The 23,553-nt window shown below is 35.1% G+C and overlaps 1 protein-coding gene and 1 non-coding gene across 2 annotated transcripts; one reads left to right on the top strand and one right to left on the bottom strand.

Moving 5' to 3' along the window:
* Nucleotides 1-5,607: 5,607 nt before the first annotated feature.
* GNRHR (gonadotropin releasing hormone receptor) lies at nt 5,608-22,982 on the bottom strand. The gene is made up of 3 exons (XM_024246231.2): nt 22,408-22,982; nt 13,037-13,256; nt 5,608-9,182 (listed from the first exon to the last, which is right to left on the bottom strand). Exons 1-3 carry the CDS (start codon nt 22,927-22,929, stop codon nt 8,938-8,940), a joined length of 987 nt encoding a protein of 328 aa, XP_024101999.1. The 5' UTR covers nt 22,930-22,982; the 3' UTR covers nt 5,608-8,937.
* LOC112133261 (small nucleolar RNA SNORA62/SNORA6 family) lies at nt 15,704-15,854 on the top strand. Its single transcript, XR_002914933.1, has one exon. It is a non-coding gene; the product is annotated as a small nucleolar RNA SNORA62/SNORA6 family (small nucleolar RNA).
* Nucleotides 22,983-23,553: the final 571 nt, after the last annotated feature.

The raw sequence follows: 23,553 nt of genomic DNA, 5'->3' as shown, positions 1-23,553 counted from the left end.
CTTTTGAAAAGTGTCTGTTCATATCCTTTGCCTACTTTTTGATGGGGTTGTTTGATTTTTCCTTCTAAATTCATTGAAGTTCTTTGTTGATTCTGGATATTAGCCCTTTGTCAGATGGGTAGATTGCAAAAATTTTCTCCCATTCTGTAGGTCGCCTGTTTGCTCTGATGGTAGTTTCTTTTGCTGTGCAGAAGCTCTTTAGTTTAATTAGATCCCATTTGTCAACTTTGGCTTTTGTTGCCATTGCTTTTGGTGTTTTAATCATGAAATCCTTGCCCATGCCTATGTCCTGAATGGTATTGCCTAGGTTTTCTTCTATGGTTTTTATGGTTTGAGGTCTAACATGTAAGTCTTTAATCCATCTTGAATTAATTTTTGTATAAGGTGTAAGGAAGGGAGCCAGTTTCAGCTTTCTACATATGGCTAGCCAATTTTCCGAGCACCATTTATTAAACAGGGAATCTTTTCCCCATTTCTCGTTTTTGTCAGGTTTGTCAAAGATCAGATGGTTGCCTTAAGCTGATAAGCAACTTCAACAAAGTCTCAGGATACAAAATCAATGTGCAAAAATCACAAGCTTTCTTATACACCAATAACAGACAGAGAGCCAAATCATGAGTGAACTCCCATTCATAATTGCTACAAAGAGAATAAAATACCTAGGAATCCAACTTACAAGGGATATGAAGGACCTCTTCAAGGAGAACTACAAACCACTGCTCAATGAAATAAAAGAGGACACAAACAAATGGAAAATCATTCCATGCTCATGGATAGGAAGAATCAATATCGTGAAAATGGCCATACTGCCCAAGATAATTTATAGATTCAATGTCATCCCCATCAAGCTACCAATGGCTTTCTTCACCGAATTGGAAAAAACTACTTTAAAGTTCATATGCAACCAGGAAAGAGCCCGCATTGCCAAGACAATCCTAAGCAAAAAGAACAAAGCTGGAGGCATGATGCCACCTGACTTCAAACTATACTACAAGCCTACAGTAACCAAAGCAGCATGTTACTTGTACCAAAACAGAGATATAGACCAATGGAATAGAACAGAGGCCTCAGAAATAACACCATGCATCTACAGCCTATGGTATTTTACTATGGAAGCCCACCCTGACTAAGATTTCAATTTAGCTCCCATGTAGTTCCCTGGTGCTTGGCAATCTCCTGACTCACTACCTTGTCACATGTTCTATCCCAAGTCAGTCATTCTCCTCTTCCCATATCCCCCTACTCCAATATTCACCCATATGTGGCCACGTCTTCCTCCACCTGAGCTCCTTGCAGAGGAATGAACAATTGTTTGAATATTAATGAATATTAAACTAAGTAAAGAAGAGATAAATCTCCATTTGTTTTGATAGTAGGGTGATCTTTGGTGAGCTTAGGAAAAGTTTCAACCAAGTAGTCATAGCATGATCCAAGTTAACATGCATTGAACCAGGCGTGGTGGCTCATGCCTGTAATCCCAGCACTTTGGGAGGCTCAGGGGGGTGGATCACTTGTGGTCAGGAGTTCAAGACCAGCCTGGTCAACATGGTGAAACCTCGTCTATACTAAAAGTACAAACATTATCCAGGCGTTGTGGTGCATGCCTGTAATCCCAGATACTTGGGAGGCAGAGGCAGGATAATTGCTTGAACTTGGGAGGCAGACGTTGAAGTGAGCCGAGATCCTGCCACTGCACTTCAGCCTGGGCAACAGAGTGAGACTCTGTCTGAAAAAAAAAAAAAAAAAAAAAAAATTCGAGGCAAGTTAACAGGCATTGAAGATTAAAAGGGAAGTAAAGAAGGAGAGTAATTTGGTGTTAACAACTCGAGAAATTTTCTGTGAAGGGGAGTTTAGAAATGGTAGGACATGAAGCTGGAAGTAGAACACAATTGGCACATTTAGTGATAGATAATGGAAAGTTCCGGAGAGCAACTAGTAATAAAGAAATGGATTAGAGCATAGCAAGATACATTCTATCAGGTGGGTTGAACATAGTAATTAGCAATCTATAATTAGCAATTTTGGTACATAGACTGGCATATAGTTTGTAGCAGGAAAGCCTGCCATCAGTTAACCTGTCCTCCCCAATTAATATTGGTTTAAGAGCACACTTCAGGCCAGGCACGGTGGCTCACACCTGTAATCCCAGCACTTTGGGAGGCCGAAGCTGGTGGAGGTCAAAAGTTCGAGACCATCTTGGACAACATGGTGAAACCCCGTATCTACTAAAAATACAAAAATTAACTGGGCTTGGTGGCGAGCGCCTGTAATTCCAGCTACTAGGGAAGCTGAGGCATGAGAATCACTTGAACCTGGGAGACAGAGGTTGCAGTGAGCCGAGGTAGTGGCCATTGCACTCCAGCCTAGGAGACAAGAGCAAAACTCCATCTCAAAAAAAAAACAACAACAACAACAACAAAAAGACTTCAGTTCCAAGAATTTTAGAGATAAGGCATTAAAGGCATTAGAATGGCAAGAGTAAGGCAGGACTTTATCCTAGCTTTCTGGGGAGATCACTGAGATAGTAAGTTTGGCATAGAAAATAAGATGTGAATCACTTTACCAGGACTGGCATGTTAATTTGGGAGGTGGTCTTACAAATAATGCAGGGGTTTAGTTCCTATTATAAGGATCCATGTTTTCTGAGGTCTGAAGTTTTTACATATGGGTAGGCTTTCTATAAGTGGGTATAAAAGGAAATATTTTGCTAGATGAAGTGACCCATGCCTGTAATCCCAGTACTTTGGGAGGCTGAGGTGGGAGGATCACTTGAGGCCAGGAGTTTTGAGACCAGCCTGGGCAACATAGTGAGACCCTTTCTCTACAAGAGTAAAAATAAAAAAATTAGCCAGGCATAGGAGTGCGCGCCTGCAGTCCCAGCTGCTTAGGAGGCTAAGGCAGAAGGATTACTTGAGCTCAGGAGTTGGAAGTTGCAGTGAGCTATTATCACACCTCTCCAACCTGGGTGAAAGAGCGAGACCCTATCTCTGACAACAACAAAAAACTAAAACATCATACTGACGAATACCACAAACATCATTAAATCTATAAAAATAATGTAATATTTTATTATTAAATGCTTGACATAACTCTAAAGTACTTTTTTTTCTTCTAAAATATTTTGGCTGCATGCTACTTGATTATATTTTAGTATAGCAATATTTTATAATACCATTTTTTATATATTGATAGCTTTGAAAGGTTTCTTTCAGTTTTACAACTATTTATTACTAATGACATCCTAGCATGAAATCTGACACATTGCAATGCATAAAAAAGATGTACTTGCTGTTTCTAGTACTGCTATGGTTTTGTGCCCTAGAAGCACAGGAATTCTCATAAATTGGATCTTGTACATTTCCAATTAAAAGAAAAAAATGTAGGGGGGTTTATAGTTGTATATGCTGCTGCATTGTTCAGTGTACTTCTGAAAAGAGAGAATTTCCATTTTGACTAGGATTTGATAAGGACCAAATCTTTTCCTTATGCTTTTCCTGCTAAGTATATTAGTTTTCTATTGTTGCAAAACGAATCACCACAAACTTAGTGTCTTAAAACAATACATGTTTATCTCATAGCTTATATGGGTAAAGGAGTCCAGGTACAAACTGAGTCTTTTGCTCAGGGTTTCACTGGGCTATAATCAAGGTGCTTGCAGACGGTGTGCTTATCTGGAGGTTTGACTAAGGAAGAATCCACTTCTAGGCTTTTTCAGGATGCTGGAAGAATTCACTTCTCAGTAAGAAGTGGACAGCTTCTTACTGCTGTCCACTGGGGGCTACTCTCAGGTCCTAGAGGCTGTCCACAATTCTCTGCCACATAGCTCTCTCTGCCACATAGCTCTCTGCCACATAGGCATTTTAAAATATGACTGTTTGCTTAAGGGTGAATTTCTCACTTCAGTTTGCTAAGATAGTCTTATATAATGTAATGTAATCACAGGACTGATATCCTAGCACCTTTGCTTGATAATGTAACCTGATCAAGGAATGACATCATTAATTTGCCATAGGCAAAGTATGATTGAAAGCAAGTCACAGGTTCCAATCATGCTCAAAGAAAGGGGATTATATAAGGGTATACCTTATTGGGAATCACCTTTGTGTGTACATGTACAATAATTTTCCACGGAGAAGCTTCTGTACATTTTGTGTCTTGTTTTCTTCTCACCACTTACCTGATTCTGTTGCCATAGGTCTAGACACATTGATATCATGATATGACCTCTGGCCCTACACTTTCCTGTCACTATTCCAGGTAGGTCACTATAGTAGGTATTTTTTCTAGTATTATGCCTGGAAGTTTCTTGCAATGGTTAGCAATGACTTAGCTCAACATGAAAGCGACCAGGAACCACACACTATCCCTCTAGAGTCAATCTAAAGATATTCTTAATTCAAATTCCCCTTGGCTGGGTCCCAAAAATACACATGGCCATCTCAATACCACTTCATCTGAGGGGAAGAGTGACAGAGGGAAAGCAAGAGTGGAAAGAGATAGTCTTAACCAATTGCAACTAAAATTTTTTTTTTTGGTGTGGGTTTTATAAAAACATGTGACCACATGAAAACATATTTTCCAGGGCCCCAAGAGTGGACTGAAATAAGTGAGGAATTTGGAAATTAAGTTTCATGAGTTTTATAGGAAATCCATTTCAAGTTGCCATTTATTTATTAACTTACTTGATAATTGTTCTCTGAATCTGAAGTGATGGCCAGAATTTTTAAAACGTGTGAACATTTCTCATCCAATGAACTAGTTATAAAATCAAACAAATAAATGAAGAAAAAAACAGGAGCCAAGAGTTCCCAAGAAAGTAAGTAATTAGGCAGAACCTATCCACTATACATCAGATAAAGATTCTAACCACTGGAGTTTAAAATATTTGGATTTAATTTATGAAAAACAATGAAAATCTGTTCCTTTCCCTTAGAGCTACATTTATTGTGCAATCATTGTGTTTCAGAGCTTCATTTAGTTTGTATGCATTGTATTTAAATTATGTGCTACTTAAATTTGTGGCATATATAGTCTAAATTTTGTTTTGAAAAGTTAATTGGTGATTATTGCAAGGACTGCAGTTTTCTGACCCAAAAGGTCAGAAAAAGGTCTCTTTTTCTTGCTTCCTCCTCCCCACCCCAAAAATAAAAAATAGAAAAAGCTTTCAATTTTTTTTAGTTATCAGATTGCTAAGTGTTCAGGGAAATTGAGCCCTATCCCACAAGACAAATTATTCCCTTAAAGTATTCGAGGTAATCTTCTTTGCTAGTGATTTGTTTAGGATCTGTCATGTGTCCCAGTTCTAGCCAATTTAAGGGGAAGTACTGAGAGTTATGGGAAAGAGAGATCCATAATGAGAAGTGACCCTTTCTTTCTGCCTTTGATCCCTAGAATGGTGACAGCCAACTTCTAGTCAGAAAAAAAAAAGCCTAGTATAATCAGAGAAGCTGACTCAAAGCTCTGACTTAACTGATTCTGCATGCCTATCTCTGGACATCCTATAACATGAGATGGAAAAATGCCACTTCTAGTTTGACATTTTTATTCCTTACAACAGAACACTTTCTAATAGAAGCAATGATGTATAAAATAAAAGTCAGACAAACACACACACATATAACATTTATTATGTTTTGTCTTAATACACATGCAATATGAGTTCATTTTGGGAATTTGGAATTACAGGAATTCACAAGGAAGAAATTTTTAAGAAATCATGCAGATAACTATATTAACAGTTTTTGTATATATTTATTGCTGCTATGCATGCATTTTATATAACTTTTAAAGTTAGACTAATTGTTTTAAACTTGATTCCTAATAATCATAAAAATGATAAGCAAGATTAGATTGAATCTGATTTTTTTTCTTTTAAAATTTCTTTTATTCATATGAGCACAATGTATGGTAATTACAGAAGCCCAAGGCATTGGTTCAATATAGGAAAGTGGACCACAGGTAAAATAGATGGAGTTCTAGAAGTATTTTAACTGCCTAAAAACATTATCTCTTTATGACTACCACCTAAGTTCTAAGACAAGGTCACTCTCAGGAAATTTCAAACTCATTTATGCTATGTTCCCTGGTAGATAATGTTTGTGGTACCTTCCCCAGAGTATTTTTTTAGCTACTATATTTCTGTTGAATAGGCTTAAATTGAACTAATGTAGACTTTGTTCAATTTATTGTCATTAGTTAATGTCACTCCTGTACTAAACTGAATTGCTAAAAGAAATTCAATTTTTAACTAGTTTTATAGGCTAAGTAAAGGAAGAGAAACCAAGATAGAATCTCAAATATCTGATATATTAGATTGACTCTGTGGAACATTTCCTTTTTTACAAGGAGTCCTCACCTTTTATTATAATAGGACATAAAATAAATAATTGTAATATCAAATATGAAATATTGTCCGTTGAGTGGAATATCTTTAATTTCAAAGCCATATTTATCTTTTGTGCTATAAATTTTAGTTTATATATTACATTATAATGTATAGATTACACATTATAATTTATGGACCATAATATGCATATAGAATAATTATTTGTGTTATGTTTTTTATTACATATTGAACCTTAAGAGAGTTTGTTGGTTTGAAAACAATAAGCATATTGAAGCAATCTTGTTTCAATATTTACATTTTTATGTTTGCATATAATAGATGAATAGATTATGTTATATTTTTATTGTAATAGACTTCTTTATATATATACAAAGTCAACTAGGACTTCTTAACCTTTTTTTGTGCTATGAGCTGCTGTGACAGTCTGGTCCATCCCTCTCAGGATTGTGTTTTTAAATGCATAAAATAATATAAATAGGACTAAAATAAGAAATACATCGAAATATATATATTTTTTGCATGAAATGTAGGGTAAGAACCCCTGAGTCGAGATTTTGAATAGCCCTTTAGTTAATGTGTAAAAAAAAATGCCCGAGGCAATTCCTAAGAGAGAGAGATCCATAATGAGCACACAAGAAGAACCAAGCTGAGATACATTCGTTAAACACATGTGTGATAAAGCCCTTAGATAGTATCTATACAAGTGTGTTATTTTTCTTTTTAAATCCAGAAGTAAGAATTATCAGTTTAGGAATAAGTATATGATAGAGACTTAGAGAACATTGGTTTTGTTTCAACTTATCTACATCCCTGCATTATCTACAAGAACTATAAAATCTTGGAATGGTTTTACGTGCCAACTTGAGCATTTTAGCACACTACAGAATTTTAGCCTTGTCCAATTCAACTGTAGAACTGGGCCATGAATTGGTTAATTAAAGGTATGAGTTTAATGAAAAAGAAGCTATGAATGAAAGAGTGAGAACACAGAGGGAGTTCAATTGAGACAGAATTGGAAAATAAGGTAGGATATGAAAAAAACAACACAACACTAGAGGAGAAAATCAAAGAAAGAAAGGACTTACCATTAGTTGGCAATTTACTTTCCATAATACCACGCACCTGGAGTATTTAGAAATTATATTTCATCTTTTGTGTGGTACTACATAGCTCATATAAATATAATGGTATCTTACCTATTTAAAAAATTTTAAATGGCTTAATTTCTTTTAAGACTCTTATGTTTTTCACATTAAATGGGTATTATACTCCCATTATTTTCATCCCTTTTGATTTTTCATGGAAGAGGTAGACACAAGCCTGAATTAAATAAAGAGGTCTTGTTGTGCAGACATATTTTGGAAACCATACTATTTAATGTGAATATCAGTAGATGTTAGTTGTGCCACGGGCTGCTGTGTCAGTCTAGTCTATCCCCTTAAGATTGTGTTTTTTAAATGCACAAAATAATATAAATACGGCTGAAATAAAAACATTACATGGAAATATAGTGTTGTGCATAGACTGCAGATTAAGAAACCCTGCACCAAGATCTTTCCCTCCTTCCCCCGACATGTTCTGTCTTCTTTGATCTGTACAGACTGAAGCTGTAGTTTTCTCTCCAGAGTCCCTTTTGTGTATCAAGCATCTTTTTGCTTGTGCATTTATTTAATTTTGTTTTAATTTTTCTCAGTTATTTATGAAATATGGATTTAGTAAGATCAGGAGAGAGACAAAAAATTCTTCACATTATTAAAATAGAGGTCATATTATGCATAGAGCATACTCAGTATGAGAATTTTCTTACTTGCATTTGGAAACATTGTTATTTTATGGCAGTTAATTGCCACAAACTCCACAGACTATATAGCCTAGAGGAATGTTCTAAACCCCTGTCCAAATCCTAACCCCTCTAAAATTTCCTTTTATATAGAGATACTTCACAACCTGTAGCACATAAATAGGATGAAGGAGAACTACTCATAGTCTTGTCAGGTTGGTGGAGTGGTTGGTGGGGTTGGTTACTGACTCCTCCAAATGTCAGAATGCTTTTGAAGCCAAAGAGAAAAATAGATCCATTTTTTTTTCTTTTTAACTATAGGAGGGAAAGTTGATATTATGGGCAAGGGCTCTGTGCTCTATGTATTATATTGCATTAAACTCTAACTGCTAATATGCCCCTTTTGGAGAAAAACTCACCAAAGCATGCTGAGTTTAGACTTGCTTTGTGGTTTCTCACTTTTGTTTTTTTGGCATCCTTGTGCCTTAGGCTGCAGGTATTTTAAATATTAGTATATTATTATGCAAAGAGAAAGTGATAAGAAACCTACATAATGTGTTATATGAGGTCAGAAAAGGCAGAGATTTATTTAGAAGCTTATGAGGAGGAGAAAATATTTTAGTATTTTTCCTGAAGATTTTTTCTTAATAATTGAGGCTCTGAACATGGAGTTTCTAGAAGAATGATAACTTAAGTGTAAATTCTGCTTTGTTTGTATGTAAACATGTTCCAACATTTGTATTAATCATTCCCAGATGGAGAGATTCATTACCGTACCCTTCTTCATATGACTTCTTGTGTAGTCTATCAGTCACAGAGAAAAATATCCATAGATAAGTGGATCAAAGCATGGGTTTAAAAAGGCAAAGAGAAAGAAGAAGTGATTTACTGGGTCTGACACCCTGTTTAACATTTCAGGATCAAACCAATACCAAATTCCTAGGACATAGTAGGGAGTCCAGCAGACAGTAAATGAAGTGGCAAATGCAACCGTCATTTTTAAAGTCTTCAGCCGTGCTCTTGGTATATTGTTCTTGGACTGATTCAGTTGTAGTTCTATTGGATAGAGAAAAGAGCCAGTGTTTAAAGATCAGTTTTCTTACAAAACCAAAGTGGACAAAAAGGAAGACAGCATCACTAATTCAACTTAATCAATGGGAGAAAATTTCCATTATTTTAAATAATAATAATTTGTTTGAAAAACATGTTTTAATAAGAGTTTTCCACTATGTCACATAATGAATAGAAAAGTTTGAAGATGATAGTGCTCTTATTTCTGCCAAAGTAATCTGGATTTGAAATATGGGGTACTCAAACTCTTAACATATAAATTTAAGAGAGTAGATGAGGTTGAGCTCAGTTGAATTCTTTTTTAAAAAAATTATTTTTTTATTTTAATAGGTTTTTTGGGGGACTGATGGTGTTTGGCTACATGAATACGTTCTTTGGTGGTGAGTTCTGAGATCTCGGTGGACCCATCACCTGAGCAGTATACACTGTACCAAATGTGTAGTCTTGTATCCCTTGCCACCCCCCACCCTTTCCCCCGAGTTTCCAAAGTCCAGTGTATCATTGTTATGCCTTTGCATCATCACAGCTTAGCTCCGACATATGAATGAGAACATATGATGTTTGGTTTTCTATTCCTGAGTTACTTCACTTAGAATAATAGTCTCCAATTCCATCCAGGTTGCTGCAAATGCCATTATTTCGTTCCTTTTTTATGGCTGAGCAGTATTCCATAGTACATATATACCACATTTTTTTATCCACTCATTGATTGATGGGCATTTGGGCTGGTTCTGTATTTTTGCAATTGCAAACTGTGCTGTGATAGACATTCCTGTGCAAGTATCTTTTTCATATAATGCTTTTTTTCCCTCCTGGGTAGATACCTAGTAGTGGGATTGCTGGATCAAACAATGGTTCTACTTTTAGTTCTTTAAGGAATCTCCACATTGTTTTCCATGGTGGTTGTACTAGTTAACATTCCCACCAACAGTGTAAAAGTGTTCCCTTTTCACTGCATCCCTGCCAACATCTATTATTTTTTGATTTTTTGATTATGGCCATTCTTGCAGGAGTGAGGTGGTATCACATTGTGGTTTTGATTTGCATTTCCCTGATCATTAGTGACGTTGAGCATTTTCCCCTATGCTTCTTGGCCATTTGTATATTTTCTTTTGAGAATTGTCTATTCATGTCCTTAGCCCACTTTTCGATGGGATTGTTTGCTTTCTTCTTGCTGATTTGTTTGAGTTCTTTGTAGATTCTGGGTATTAGTCCTTTGCCAGATGTACAGATTGTGAAGATTTTCTCCCACTCTGTGGGTCGTCTGTTAACTCTGCTGATTATTTCTTTTGCTGTGTAGAAGCTTTTTAGTTTAATGAAGTCCCATCTATTTATCTTTGCTTTTGTTGCATTTGCTTTTGGGCTCTTTGTCATGAAGTCTTTGCCTAAGCCAATGTCTCAAAGGGTTTTTCCAATGTTATCTTCTAGAATCTTTATGGTTTCAGGTCTTAGATTTCAGTCTTTGATCCATCTTGAGTTGATTTTTGTGTAGGGTGAGAGATGAGGATCCAGTTTCATTCTTCTACACATGGCTAGTCAATTATCCCAGCACCATTTGTTGAATAGGATGTCCTTTCCCCACTGTATGTTTTTGTTTGCTTTGTGAATTCTGACTTCAAAACAAAATTGTGTTCACTGAGTATCTCTGCCACTAAGGATAGTAAGTATCATGTGTGGATGAAAGTGTACTACCCCAAATTATCTCTCTCAACTGTGTGCTTCTTTCTATGATATCTGAAATAATTTCACTTTTCATATTAATACAGCCATTAAAGTTCATAGGTTGCACTTGTGAAGAAATTTGCTGGAAATTAATGGAATTGCTGACTTTTTACAGTCAGGCTGCCTACCTGAAATTTTGGACTTAGTTCTTAAAGGTAAAAAGGTGCAATTTTGAAGTGCTCAAAATCTGTTCTTGTATTTCATAATCGAGAACTTCTGTGTTAAGTAAGAAATACTCTTCACACACTATATTTTTTTTGAGTGAAAAAGAGTGCTATTCAGAAATAGTCATTTTGAAATTTCTTATTAATTGGTCACCAAAGGGTGGACATATAGAGGAGAACATTTACATGCATGGTGTTTTAATTATAAAATTAATTTTTATCTAGAAATATTAAAGTAATTTATTAAATACAGACTGGTTATGGATTTTTAGCAGACAAAACTAATTACTGTTTACTGTGTGCCTTGCTAGAGGCTTTGCTCTTTTCACATACTATTCTTTTTTTTTTTTTTTTTTTTTCCAGAGTTTCGCTCTTACTGCCCAGACTGGAGTGCAATGGTACAATCTTGGCTCACTGCAACCTCTGCCTCCTGGGTTCAAGCAATTCTCCTGCCTCAGCCTCCCGAGTAGCTGGGACTACAGGCATGTGCCACCACATCCGGCTAATTTTTGTATTTTTGGTAGAGACAGGTTTCATTGTCTTGGTCAGGCTGGCCTCAAACTCCTGACCTCAGGTGATCCGCCTGCCTCGGCCTCCCAAAATGCTGGGATTACAGGCATGAGCCACTGCACCTGGCCTTCACACACTATCATTTAATCCTCAATATCTGTAAACTTTAGTGACACATCCATTTAAAATTCAAAAAACCATCTTGCCTTAGCACGTGACTGAAAATGAAAAAATATCAAGACAACCACAACATGTTATGCTTTTTCTTCTTTTGAAACATCATCACAGTTAATAATTGGTTTACTGTTTATGACTTTTCTGCTAGACTGTAGTCTCCATGAAAGCAGGATACTTACTAGATTTTTCTTATTCACCATGGTATCCCCACCTAGCACAGTTTCCAGCAACATTGAGTAGTCCATATGTATTAATCAAATAAATAAAATAATAAATAAATAAATGTGTTCATAATATTTTTTGCTTCCTGTCTCTGCTTTTTTGTATTTCTGCTTATGTACTGCTCATATTTCTTCAGATTAACTCCTATTTGAGATTCACCTTCTTATTTTCCCTCTACCCTTCTTAGATATCGCTTATAAAATGAAATCTCTCAAGATAAGATTTTGAAGGCAAATTGTTCTTGCAGTATACTTTTTTGGAAATATTAAATACCATTTTGTGCTGGCAGGTGGAAACTGCCCAATTCCCTATTAGAGAGCATCACCATGAATATTTTCTTTTGAAAATATCTACTGAGACTATTCATGCTATAATAATTAAGATGATTTCCCTGATAAGTTGTACCAGATATAACTTATGCACTATGTCATTGATAACATGTCTTTTGGATGTCATGTCAACATAACAATGTTTATTTCATAAATTTATAAATTTTAGTTTTTGGGAATGCACCATTTTACTAAAGCAAAAAAGGTACAAACACATGTGTGAAGTTTTGAATGAAATAATCAATTACATAATCAATATTTCGCATATTAACATACACACAAATGTGCATAGTTTATGTTGTGTAAATATATGGGATTTGAATATAAAATGAAACAGCTTACTTTAGCTAATTTATTGGATAGCATTTAACAAGCTGTACTTTGCTATAGTCTAGACATCACAATTTGTACTTGCTGCCCAGCAGAAACCATTTGCCAATGCTTATCCTGGGTTTTAATGGAATAATCATTCTTTCTTCTTTAATTTCATGGTGCAAATGTAGAACAGCAGAAGATATTAAGTTACCTTATCTGTAAATTGAGGATGATAAAACCATAATAAAAATGTTACCTTATGGGGTGATTGTGAATATTAAATGAGCTAATATATGCAAACTGCTTAGAACAGTATCTGTCACATAGTTCGTGCCACTCTGTTTTGAGTATTGCTATTTAAAACTGCCCACAAGTGACACTGAATCTAAGGAATACATACCATGGGGGTCCTGATGAAGGACCCGTGTCAGGGTGAAGATGATTTTTGCATTGCAGATCAGCATGATGAGAAGAGGGATGATGAAGAGGCAGCTGAAGGTGAAAAAGTTATAAAATGCTTGATGCCACCATTGTGGAAAACTGCAGTGTGTTACACATTGAGAGAAAACTTTTGTCTGTCCGGAGCTGTCTGCTAGATGAATCATCCTGAAGATGTATAACTGTATGAGACAATAAAAAAGCTACGTTACTTTTTTCCAAATGGTATTTGAAAGTTTTCTCTTTGGTACTCTGCTAGCCTTCTAACATGTTACCTGAAGCAATTTCTAAGCTCCTTAGTGTTATACTTCTGACGTTTCTATGAAAAGTCATGTGAATATTTACTTAAAATATGTTTGGGTAAGTGTCAATAGATCTATAAGATTTTGGATTTTTTAGAAATTATTTCAACCTTGAAGAATAATCATCTCTCAAGGATTTAAACGTTGTTTGTATTTCAGTTTCCAGTACAATTATGCTGAGTAAACTTTTTGCAAGTGATTTTGCTCATAAGTTATATCTGCAGTAACTATAACTGTGTCTGGCACTTAAAATGTACCCCCCAAAATACATATTTAAATTTTATTTTAGAGACAGAAACCCTATTAAAATGACATTTTAAAAAATGGTCAAAAGACATGAAGAGACAGTTGCTCAAAGAATGATGGAATATGTCAAAACAAACAAAAAAACAAACAAAACAACCCAGGAATCAGCTGAAAAGAGCTTCCACTGGCCAAATCTGGGGCAGTTTAAGCATTAAAATACAAAAAAGAAACTGATCTAAAAGAATGAGACACTATTGAATAAAGTAAGGATCCATGAGCCCATACTTATAAAAATTACAAGATAACAAAAACAACAAATAAATGGGGGGAGAAAAACCTCTTCCATAATGTAGATTGCCAACTAACAAATTAAAAGGAATAAACAGAATTAGTGATTAACATTTGGTAATCACTATAATAAGTGGTTACAGCAAGAATCATCAATAGCTGGTAAAAATAGTGGGTGGAAGTTTGAGGAGAACAGGATGTTTACAAAATCTCAAAGTATCAGCCTGCAGGATACTTATTCATTATAAGGAATAAAATAATAACTTTACAGAAGAGAAATATCTAGATAAGTATGTTAACATTGCCAATAATAGGACCTATTGACAATGTCTGTCTCCTTATGTAATGCATTGAGAACTTAGCATCAGTAATTTGGTATTTTTGCTTAAAGTGTATAACCTGAATCTAACCTTGAGAGGACAAATCCCAACTGGGAGACATTTTACAAAATGACTGGTTTGCACTCTCCAAAAATGTCAATATCATGAAACACAAAGAAAGACTGAGAAATGGTTCCAGCTAAAAGAATACTAAAGAGGTATGCAACTGAATCCACCACATAATCTTGGATTTTCTTTTGTTAAAAGGGCAAAAATTAAACTGGGACAACTTATGAGCTCTGAATAGAACATATAAATTAAACAGTGGTATTGTATCAATGTTAAATTTCTTATTTTGACAATCATTACTGTGTCTGTGTGTGAGAGGCCTTAAACACACATTGAAGTATTGAGGGGTAAAGAAAAATCATGTCTACAACTTACTCTTAAGCAATTGGGAAAATGTAGATAAGATAAAATAAGCAAATGTAAAATGTTAATATTTGAGAAAATTTGGGTGAAGGTATCCAGAAATCTGTATGATTCTTGTAACCATTCTCTGAGTGTCAAATTATTTTTAAAAAGCCTTTATCCCACAATTTTTAAAAACACAAACTGAATCAACAATTAAGAAAATGTTGCAAGTAGTTTTCAAAAATAAATTCTAGTGGACATTTATTCGTTATTCCTCTATTCATTAAACACTTCTCACCTACTTATTTATAAGCTTTTCCCCTGAGAACTTTCATTTTACTGTGAAACATTATTAGAGTGAAATGATGAGAGTGTAAGCATTTTTAAATTGATAGCAAGTAAATTCAGACAAAAATGTTACAATATTTTTTATTTTAAGCAACTGAGGGATTCTTTTTTTTAAAGTTTTTGATTGAATTAGAAAATTTTAGTCACAGTATTAAGAAACATGATTCTTTTCTACGCTACCAACAAAAAACACTATAAAATATTTTAAAAATACTTTTTTTTTTTAAAAGACATACTCCACTCTCACTCCCATCACCTCAAAAGGGAAAGAAACCTTGGCCCTGTTAAATAAGTTAAAAAGTTGATTTTCAGTTTCAGAGCTTTTTTCGGTTTCAAGGGGAAAGAAATGATTTTAAATTCATCCACTAGAGGGCGTATAATAATTTTACTATCACTCTAGTCAAGAAACCCCAACAAGTGCATTCAGCTAATTTTATCTTAAGATTCAGACTTTTTTCCCACATTACAAAGTGAGCCTTTTAGTTTTCTGTAATTCTTTGCAACCTGACCTTATTTAAAGTTCAGCTTTGAATTAGATCCAACAGAGGCTGTGAGTTAAAGTCTTTGGAAGGGTTACTTCACGTAGAACCCGAGAATCTTATATTTCTTTAAGGTTTTAGCTACTTCTCTCTGCACCATCCCAGTTGGACTTGGAACCATATGACCTGAGTTTTACTTTCTGCTCTGCCTGGGCCACAATTTCATCTTAATATTTCATGTTTTAAAGGCATAATGATGTCACTGACTGGCTGATGAAATCACAAGCGTAGGTAGTATGCTACATGAGGGGCAAGTTTTTTGCTAACACCACAAAGGTCTCTGGCTCAATGAGTGGAGTTTGATAGTAGTTCTTGTGACAAATGTAATGTTATTGCGTGCCCGTTTTGAGGAGAGGTGAAAACATTTGAAAAGTAGTGTGTTTTTTTCTGCATTTGTCCGTATTTCTTGCTCAGGCCTCTCAGGCATTACTTGGCCTTTCCATTTTCACACCAACTTGGTGAGTTCTACCATAAGATTCTAAAAAGATGGGTTGTTGTGTGGTTCAAATTGGTTCATTTATAACTGGAAAAAATTTATAATTAAAAAAATAAAATATGTTTAAAGAAAGCCATAATGATGAAACTTTCAATTAGCAATGACTTTGAAACATAGTACTATGATTGAGTTAATGGCTATCTTATTTAACACATGCTTATTTTTTAAGCAACTCTTTGGTAAAACAAGCTATAGCTGGCATTCTCTGTCATAAAAGATAAAGCAGTTATATCCTTCAATCAGGGAATTTAATATTTGGTAGTGGAGATTTAAAATGTATGTGACCCAGGTAATACAAGATAGACCAATAAATTTTAAGAAAGGTATAATAAAGTGTACACAAATTCAGAATCTTACTTGCCCATAAATTAACTTGCTGTTGTCTTAGTTCTGTTTATTTTGTGCTCCAAGGCCATGTTCATTTGAATGATTAATATAGAGATCCACTTTGCTTTTAGTTGTTCATTTGTCCTTGGATTATATTTCTTTAATTTCGTTATATTTCTCCTCTCTTGTCCCTGGCCCTGGTTCTTATCAGTGTTTGCTTTATTTTGCCATAAACAAGAACATTCTCTTTTCATTTTTCACAGTCAATTGCAGTTGTTCATTTCTTCTTAGAATATTAACACTCACCTTACCCACACTAATTATACTCTTACCTAGTGTTGTCCAAAGGTAATTATCTTCGGATGTGTGCTTCAGTTTCCTCATCTACATACATGGAGAAAATAGTAATAGCTACCTCTAAGGCCTATCATGACAATAAATGAGTTAATACATGCAAAGCACCTGGAATAGTGCCTGGAACACAGAACTGTATAAATCTTTACCATTATTATAATTAAAACTTGAGGCACACAATTTTTATATGTATCCATTTGCATTTGTATATTTATAAATGTGTATCATATGTATTTTTTTCTTGATGTGTTTTAAACATCAGTTTTCAATTCAAGCTTTTTCTGCCTTTTTCTTCCCCAGCCTCCTACAGGTAAAAAGGAAATAGACAATATTGCAGTGTTCAGTGGGCAGAGTTGGGTAGAGTGTAGCAGTTAAAAGAGCTGGCTGTACCCATTAACTCGCATGGCACATGTATACGTATGTAACAAACCTGCACGTTGTGCACATGTACCCTAAAACTTAAAGTATAATAATAATAAAATTTAAAAATAAATAAATAAATAAATGGGAAGCCTCTGACTGTTAAAAAAAAAAAAAGAGCTGGCTATGGATATGGCCATATATAGATAACTAGATGTACTGATATACTGAGATTTCAACTTAGTAAACAGTAACTTGGGCATGTTATATAATATTGGAGGTTTAGTTTCTTCATGTGTAAAATAAAGATAATGATTGTACATAATTTATGTGATTGTTGGAAGCATTATATGAAATATTGCATGTAAAAGCTTATTTATTTAATATTTATTCACTGCCTGTTCTGTGAACCTAGCATGTAAAAGCTTTTAGCCAAATTCCTGGCACATATTTATATCCTCAAGCATTATTTATCATCATCAACATTATTGCTATTGTTATTTCTGCTAGTAGCACAGTACTATGTTGTAGCACAATGTTAGGCATATTGTACCTGTGTGATAATATTTATTGAATTTAAACTCTTTGCCAATGTCAGTAGTGCATTCTACACCAGTAAATTCTCTATGTGTTAAGGCAAGCCTCCACACATCTTCAGACGACATATCTTTACATTAAGGACTAAGGAGTGGCCCACATTTCTTGCTGGCAGGCCTGGGTTAACCATAGAATTTAAAAGCTGTCAATATGTAATACTCTATACTAGCACCGATAAACTAGTGATAAGCTTAACACAGATAAGCTATGAACTCTTTCTGCAAATAACCTGCTACTCTGGAATTCTTGTGGTATTAAATGACTCTTATTAGAAACCATGTGATTTTAAATTAGATATGGGCACATCTAATTTAGGAAATGTCTTCTCTTCAATTTATATTTACCACCCTAACCACAGATGGTCTTAAACCAAAGCTATCCTAGGGTGTTTGCTGCTTTTTCCTTTCCTCCTTCCTTCCTTTGTTTTTCTTTTCTACCTTTCCTCCTTTTTCTTCCCCTTCCCTTCTCTCCCTCCCTGCCTTCCTTTCTTTCCCTCCCTTCCTCCCTCCTTTCCTTCCTTCCTTCCTTCCTTCCTTCCTTCCTTCCTTCCTTCCTTCATTCTTTCCTTCCTTCCGTCTTTCCCCACTTTTATATACGATACCTCCAAGTCTTGAATCACTGTGCTCTGGCATGTATAATTTGCAGACTGAGTGTGATAGCTTTGTGACCAGGGAGTAGTTTGTCCAAATTTACTGATCAGTCAGAATGCATGCTATAATTTTGAAAAATTTGAAATAATCCACTTTTATATAAGCATTTCTTTTTGCTGTTTCTTAAAGAACCAACAATTCCATACTCATATTTCTGTACTTTTTCTTTCCTGACTTCAAAATCTCTTTTATGAAGGTAAGAAGAAAGGATGGGCTTAGGAAGAAAGGAAAAGAAGAAAAATAAACATTAAATTAGTATTTAAAATTAAGGTATAAAGTCTTAGATGATTTTATAAATTGTATGACTTATTCTTTACAATTACTCTTTTAAATGTAAGTAATTTGCTCGGAGTCACATAGCTGGTAGGCAGTATTACTGAGATTTGAGCCCAACTCCATTTGAATCTCACACTCATGCCACTTTTACTATCCCATTGGCTTTTGAACTTTGTTGCAAGGAGATATGAAGTCTTTAGTAACTGTGACTGGGAGCTAGTGAATAACCAAGTGGAGGACTGGTCCTCCTTTCCCTCTATTTTAACCAGAGCAGCTCCACTTATATCTGTTTCATTCAGTATGGCTTTTTGTACAGGATTTTTTGTATAGGATTTTTTTTATATACAGGATTTTTTGTACTGTATTTTATTTAAAAAATTTTAATAGACACGTAATAATTGTACATATTTATGGGGTACATTGTGATATAGAATTTTTTAAAAAGAATTCTATTACTAGCATAAAGTTTGAAAGTTTGTATGCCACATTATGCTAAAACTTCTGAAAATGCACCGCCAAATTATCACAGAACATAGCTTCTGAGGTTAATAATGAGGAAAGTGGAAAATCTAGGAGGCCAATTTGAAATTTGGTCATTCTGAGCTGAGGCAAAATGTCATAAATTTCCAGATCCCCAGCCCTGAGTGGTGAAAACATGTTTGTTAAGTTTTTTTTTTTCAACTGAGATATGAATTACTCAAATAATAGAAAATCGGTATGTGCACCAAAGGATGAAAATTAAAGTTACCCTTTTAATTTTTATTTTAATTTTGTGTAAATTTAATTTTAATTTTGTGTAAATTAAGCACTATAGGACGCGCCTTTGTCAATTACATTTTTATAATTGATCACAGAGCATGGTGAAGCATGAGACACACTCATCATGCATCACAGTCTAGAAATAAAAAGCCCTCTTTCTCTCTCATATTCCTCATTAAATATATGTAACATTAGTTATGGGATTGAAATCTCTTTTATTCAGAGAAATTGAAGGGAGCCATAATAAAAGGAAAGAATAAGACAACACGAGTCCAACAGAGCACGTGACACTGGGAATGCCAATGAATCCTTTTAAATCAGTGCTTTTTGAACTGCAGGATATGCTCAGCAGTGAGTTGTAATCAACAGTAAAAAATAAAACGTAACAGAACAGAATATTTATTTCATCAAAATTTTTTCTCAGTTATGTGTGTGAGAGAAAGAGACAGAGACACAAACAAGGCTTCAGTGTAGTGTGTGTTTCTCACTTTGGATTATTGCAAAAGGATTTGAATGCCATTTTCTTCCATGGTTTAGACCTTAGCTCTCTTATATATGAAATAGGGATAATAACACAGCTCCTATTTACCTCATAGAGTTAATGTAAATATCAACATTACTTATGTGAGGTTATTCAGGAAACTTCAGCAAAGTGTTTTAAAGTGTTGTTGAAAGTAAGGATGAGTCATGTGTTTTACAAAATAAAATAACACCATTTTCTGTTGCTCATATTCACATAAATCTCTCTAGTAATGTATTTGAGGTCAGACTATTACATGAAATTCCTAAACAATTCAAAGTTAAGTTCCTATTTTCTTTCTGCTACATCAAGTTAGATAAATATTTGGCATTATCTTTCTATTATTGCTGTTAATACTTAGATGAAAAGAATTGGATTGATAAAGCAATATTTTATTTATAGCTTCTAGGAGACTTCTTCTAAGAAGAATCAAATCGTGAGTTTGTCCTTCAGTTATTATTGCAAATAGGATTATTTCTACTTCGGTTTGGATTCTAATCTATATCAGCATCTCAAATTACCAACTACTTTACACATAGTTGTAATTACACAGATCTTATATTGCCAATAGTCACGTCCTAAAGCAAATGATTTTACTTCTCATAGCCTGCCTTCCCTCTCCCTTCTACATACAAATAGGCAGACAAACAAACACTCCCCTTCTCAACCGGATCATTTCAATGGTTTTACTATTTTAATTTCTTGGCTAAGAAAATTGGAACTTTATTTCCCCCTGCTCTATTATTAACTCTCTCCACCCAATTTGTTGTCAAGTTTTGTATTTTATTTGAAATGTCTCTTTTACTATCTATTCTCTTTGATACCACCCTAGCCCCCTGATCACCTCATTGCCAGATGATTTAAAAAAAAAGTCTTTGTTTTATTCCACTCCATTTGGGCCATTCGGGCCTACATAAATTTTCCCAAAGCCTTTTTTTTTTTCTTTTTTGAGACAGGTTCTCATTCTGTCACCGAGATTGCAGTGCAGTTGCAGTGGTGCATCATGGCTCTCTGCAACCTCTGCCTCCCAGGCTCAAGCGATTCTCCCACCTCAGCCTCCCAAGTAGCTGGGACCACAGGTGTGTGTCATCATGACCAGCATTTAAGCAATTTTTTTTTATATAATTTGTTGATATGGGGCCTCCCTATATTGCCCAGTCTGGTCTCGAACTCCTGGGCTCAAGTGATCCTCCCACCTCAACCTCCCTCCCAACTTCCCGGGTAACTTGGACCACAGGTGCGAAAGTGGAAAGAAAGAATGTGGAAAATTTTAAGAGCATAAGCCTTAGCTAAATCACCTCATTTCAGGTGATATATTTACTAAACTTGTTCTTATATATTGCATCACTGTGAAAGAAATCATCTATTTTTCTTCAGAAAATGAAAACATTTTAGTTTTTCCCATTATTCTTATTATGAAACACGCACATATTCAAAAGAAATATTAAAGTGAGAAATTGATGGGATAAAACAGTTATCCAGCTTTCTAGTGTCTTGTGCTATATAGTGAGTTCTGCATGGCAGTTTTTTTTTTGTTTTTGTTTTTTAACCATCTGGTCAGTTAAAAAATAGTCTAGATAAATTTCCATTTTCAGAGGCAAGTTTTGGAGGATCCTAGTTAATTCTGATTTATTTCTTGACACATCCTTGTATCCTGGGTTTATCATGTAGTACATTTAAATGCAAGAGAAAACTTGTTCATGTGCTATTAACATTCTTCGTTATTTTCAAGAATTTGTCCTTTTCTTCGGGGATCTGATTGTTAAAATGGCAGGTTCAGCAGGTCAGTTAACTAGGCTGCCTCTGATGAAGGCAACCTGGAAAGATGACTGCCCTCTGTGGGGAGGGCCTGGGCCTACTCTGTCAGTCATATGCCTTTCTCAATAAGCTGCCTCCAGCAAAACTCAAGCTGACTTTAGGGAAATTTTTGGATTTCCAAACATCCAAGATGTCTTACTTTTCTTCTATATTCAGTCCCACTTAGCTGCAAATTGCAGAGCAACATACTAACCAAGAATAATTCTCTCTAAGCTGCAGTGACAGAATTCTTAAAATTTCCACTGAAGAAACCCTAAATAAGAAACATTATAAATATTTTCTACCTAGGCAAATTTCATAATTCCTAAAAATTATCTCGACTAAACATTAAAGCCATGTCAACCAGAACAAAAAGAAAAATAGATAAAAGAATAGGATGGAGATAAGGTCAAGTTTGAGAATTGCAATTTTTTGGGGGAAGCATTTGCTACATAATAGAGATTCTGTGAGCCACTTTATTTATTTATTCATCACAAAAGCAGTACTAAGTAAGCATTAACCCCCATGTTACATTTTATTGGTAAAGGAACTGAAACCAGAGAGGTTAAGAAATTTGCCCAAGGTAACAGAACAGAGCCAGAATTAAACTTCACTCTCTGACTTCCAGAGCCCAAGCTCTTAAAGGTGATACAGTACTTCCTTTGATAAGACCTTATATCAAATTTACATAGGAAATCTAAAATCACCATATCCAAATAAGTTTATGTATAATGGCTTACCTGTGGTCCAGCAAAGACACTACTAAGGATCCAGGCCAGGCCAACCATGGACTGTCCGAGTTTGCTGTTGCTTTTCAAAGCTAGGGGCCTCGTGATAGCCAGGGAGCGGTCCAGGCTGATCACCACCATCATGAAGGCTGGGGCATACATGGAGAAAAGCTTTAGATAACTGAGAACTTTGCAGAGGAACTCTCCAGCATACCATTGGACTGTAATGTTCCACATCCCATCCAGTGGCATGACAATCAGAGTCTCCAACAGGTTGGCTAAGGTCAGATGTTTTAAGAGCAGCTTCATTCTTGAGAGCTTTTTCCCTTTCTCTTTCTTCTGTGTCCACTTCTGAAGTTTCAACAAGAAAGAAGCATTAAAGGTCGCAGAGAGTAGAAAAAGGAAGAAAGTAACCGTCACTCGGATCTTTCCAGACAAGGTCAGAGTGGGGAGGCTGCCCTGCATCAGTGGGATGCTGTTGTTGATGGCTGAACAGTGATTTTGATTCTGTTCAGGAGAGGCACTGTTTGCCATATTTTCCCAGGACAGAGCTTCAAGACTTGTGTCTCTGGCGCATCTGATATTTTATTGTAACCGAATCTAAAGTCCTGTTTTATTTCTGCCTTCTTTAGATGGAAACGTCACAGGTTTAGACGTATGTCAAATTTTGTCCCTGAGATACTTAATGTGAAAGATCAAGGTTAACTTGCTTTGTGTATTGGTAATCCAACAGAGAGCTAAAACAGAGCAGGCCAAACGCATTCTGAGGGCCACATGTAACTGTAGCACCTCAGCAGATGGTCTGGCTTTCACAACACTCTTCCTAAGTGAAGAAGGATAGTCATAGCCTAATTTTGAATTTAAAAGTCAGTCATGATATTATGATTTAAATAACTTTAAAAATTTTTTCTAAAAACTATTTAGTGTTAGTGTTCTGTCCAACATACAGATGTGGAATGATAATGAAGAAAAATGAAAACAACTTGATCCAATTAAAATCCATTGTCTTAAGGAATTAACACATTTCTCAAAAACATTTCTTTGTTTTCCTTTTCAAACACACTGTTGAGCCCTCAAACACTGGACAAATACATTCATTTAAAATTATTCTACAACAAATTAAAACTTTAAATTAGAATCAAGACAACTGGCTGCATT

The sequence above is a fragment of the Pongo abelii genome, chromosome 3 (genome assembly GCF_028885655.2).
Source record: "Pongo abelii isolate AG06213 chromosome 3, NHGRI_mPonAbe1-v2.0_pri, whole genome shotgun sequence".
NCBI lineage: Eukaryota > Metazoa > Chordata > Mammalia > Primates > Hominidae > Pongo > Pongo abelii.
Note: the sequence above shows the minus strand (reverse complement) of the source record. Positions and strands in the feature narration are given on the sequence as shown.

What these genes read in the sequence shown, in the direction of transcription:
- GNRHR (XM_024246231.2), bottom strand. Translation starts at nt 22,929, where the DNA reads ATGGCAAACAGTGCCTCTCCTGAACAGAATCAAAATCACTGTTCAGCC. An exon ending in GTGTCTTTGCTGGACCACAG is followed by an intron (nt 13,257 to 22,407) that starts GTAAGCCATTAT and finishes TGTCTCATACAG; the next exon opens with TTATACATCTTCAGGATGAT. An exon ending in CCTTCATCAGGACCCCCATG is followed by an intron (nt 9,183 to 13,036) that starts GTATGTATTCCT and finishes TCTATCCAATAG; the next exon opens with AACTACAACTGAATCAGTCC.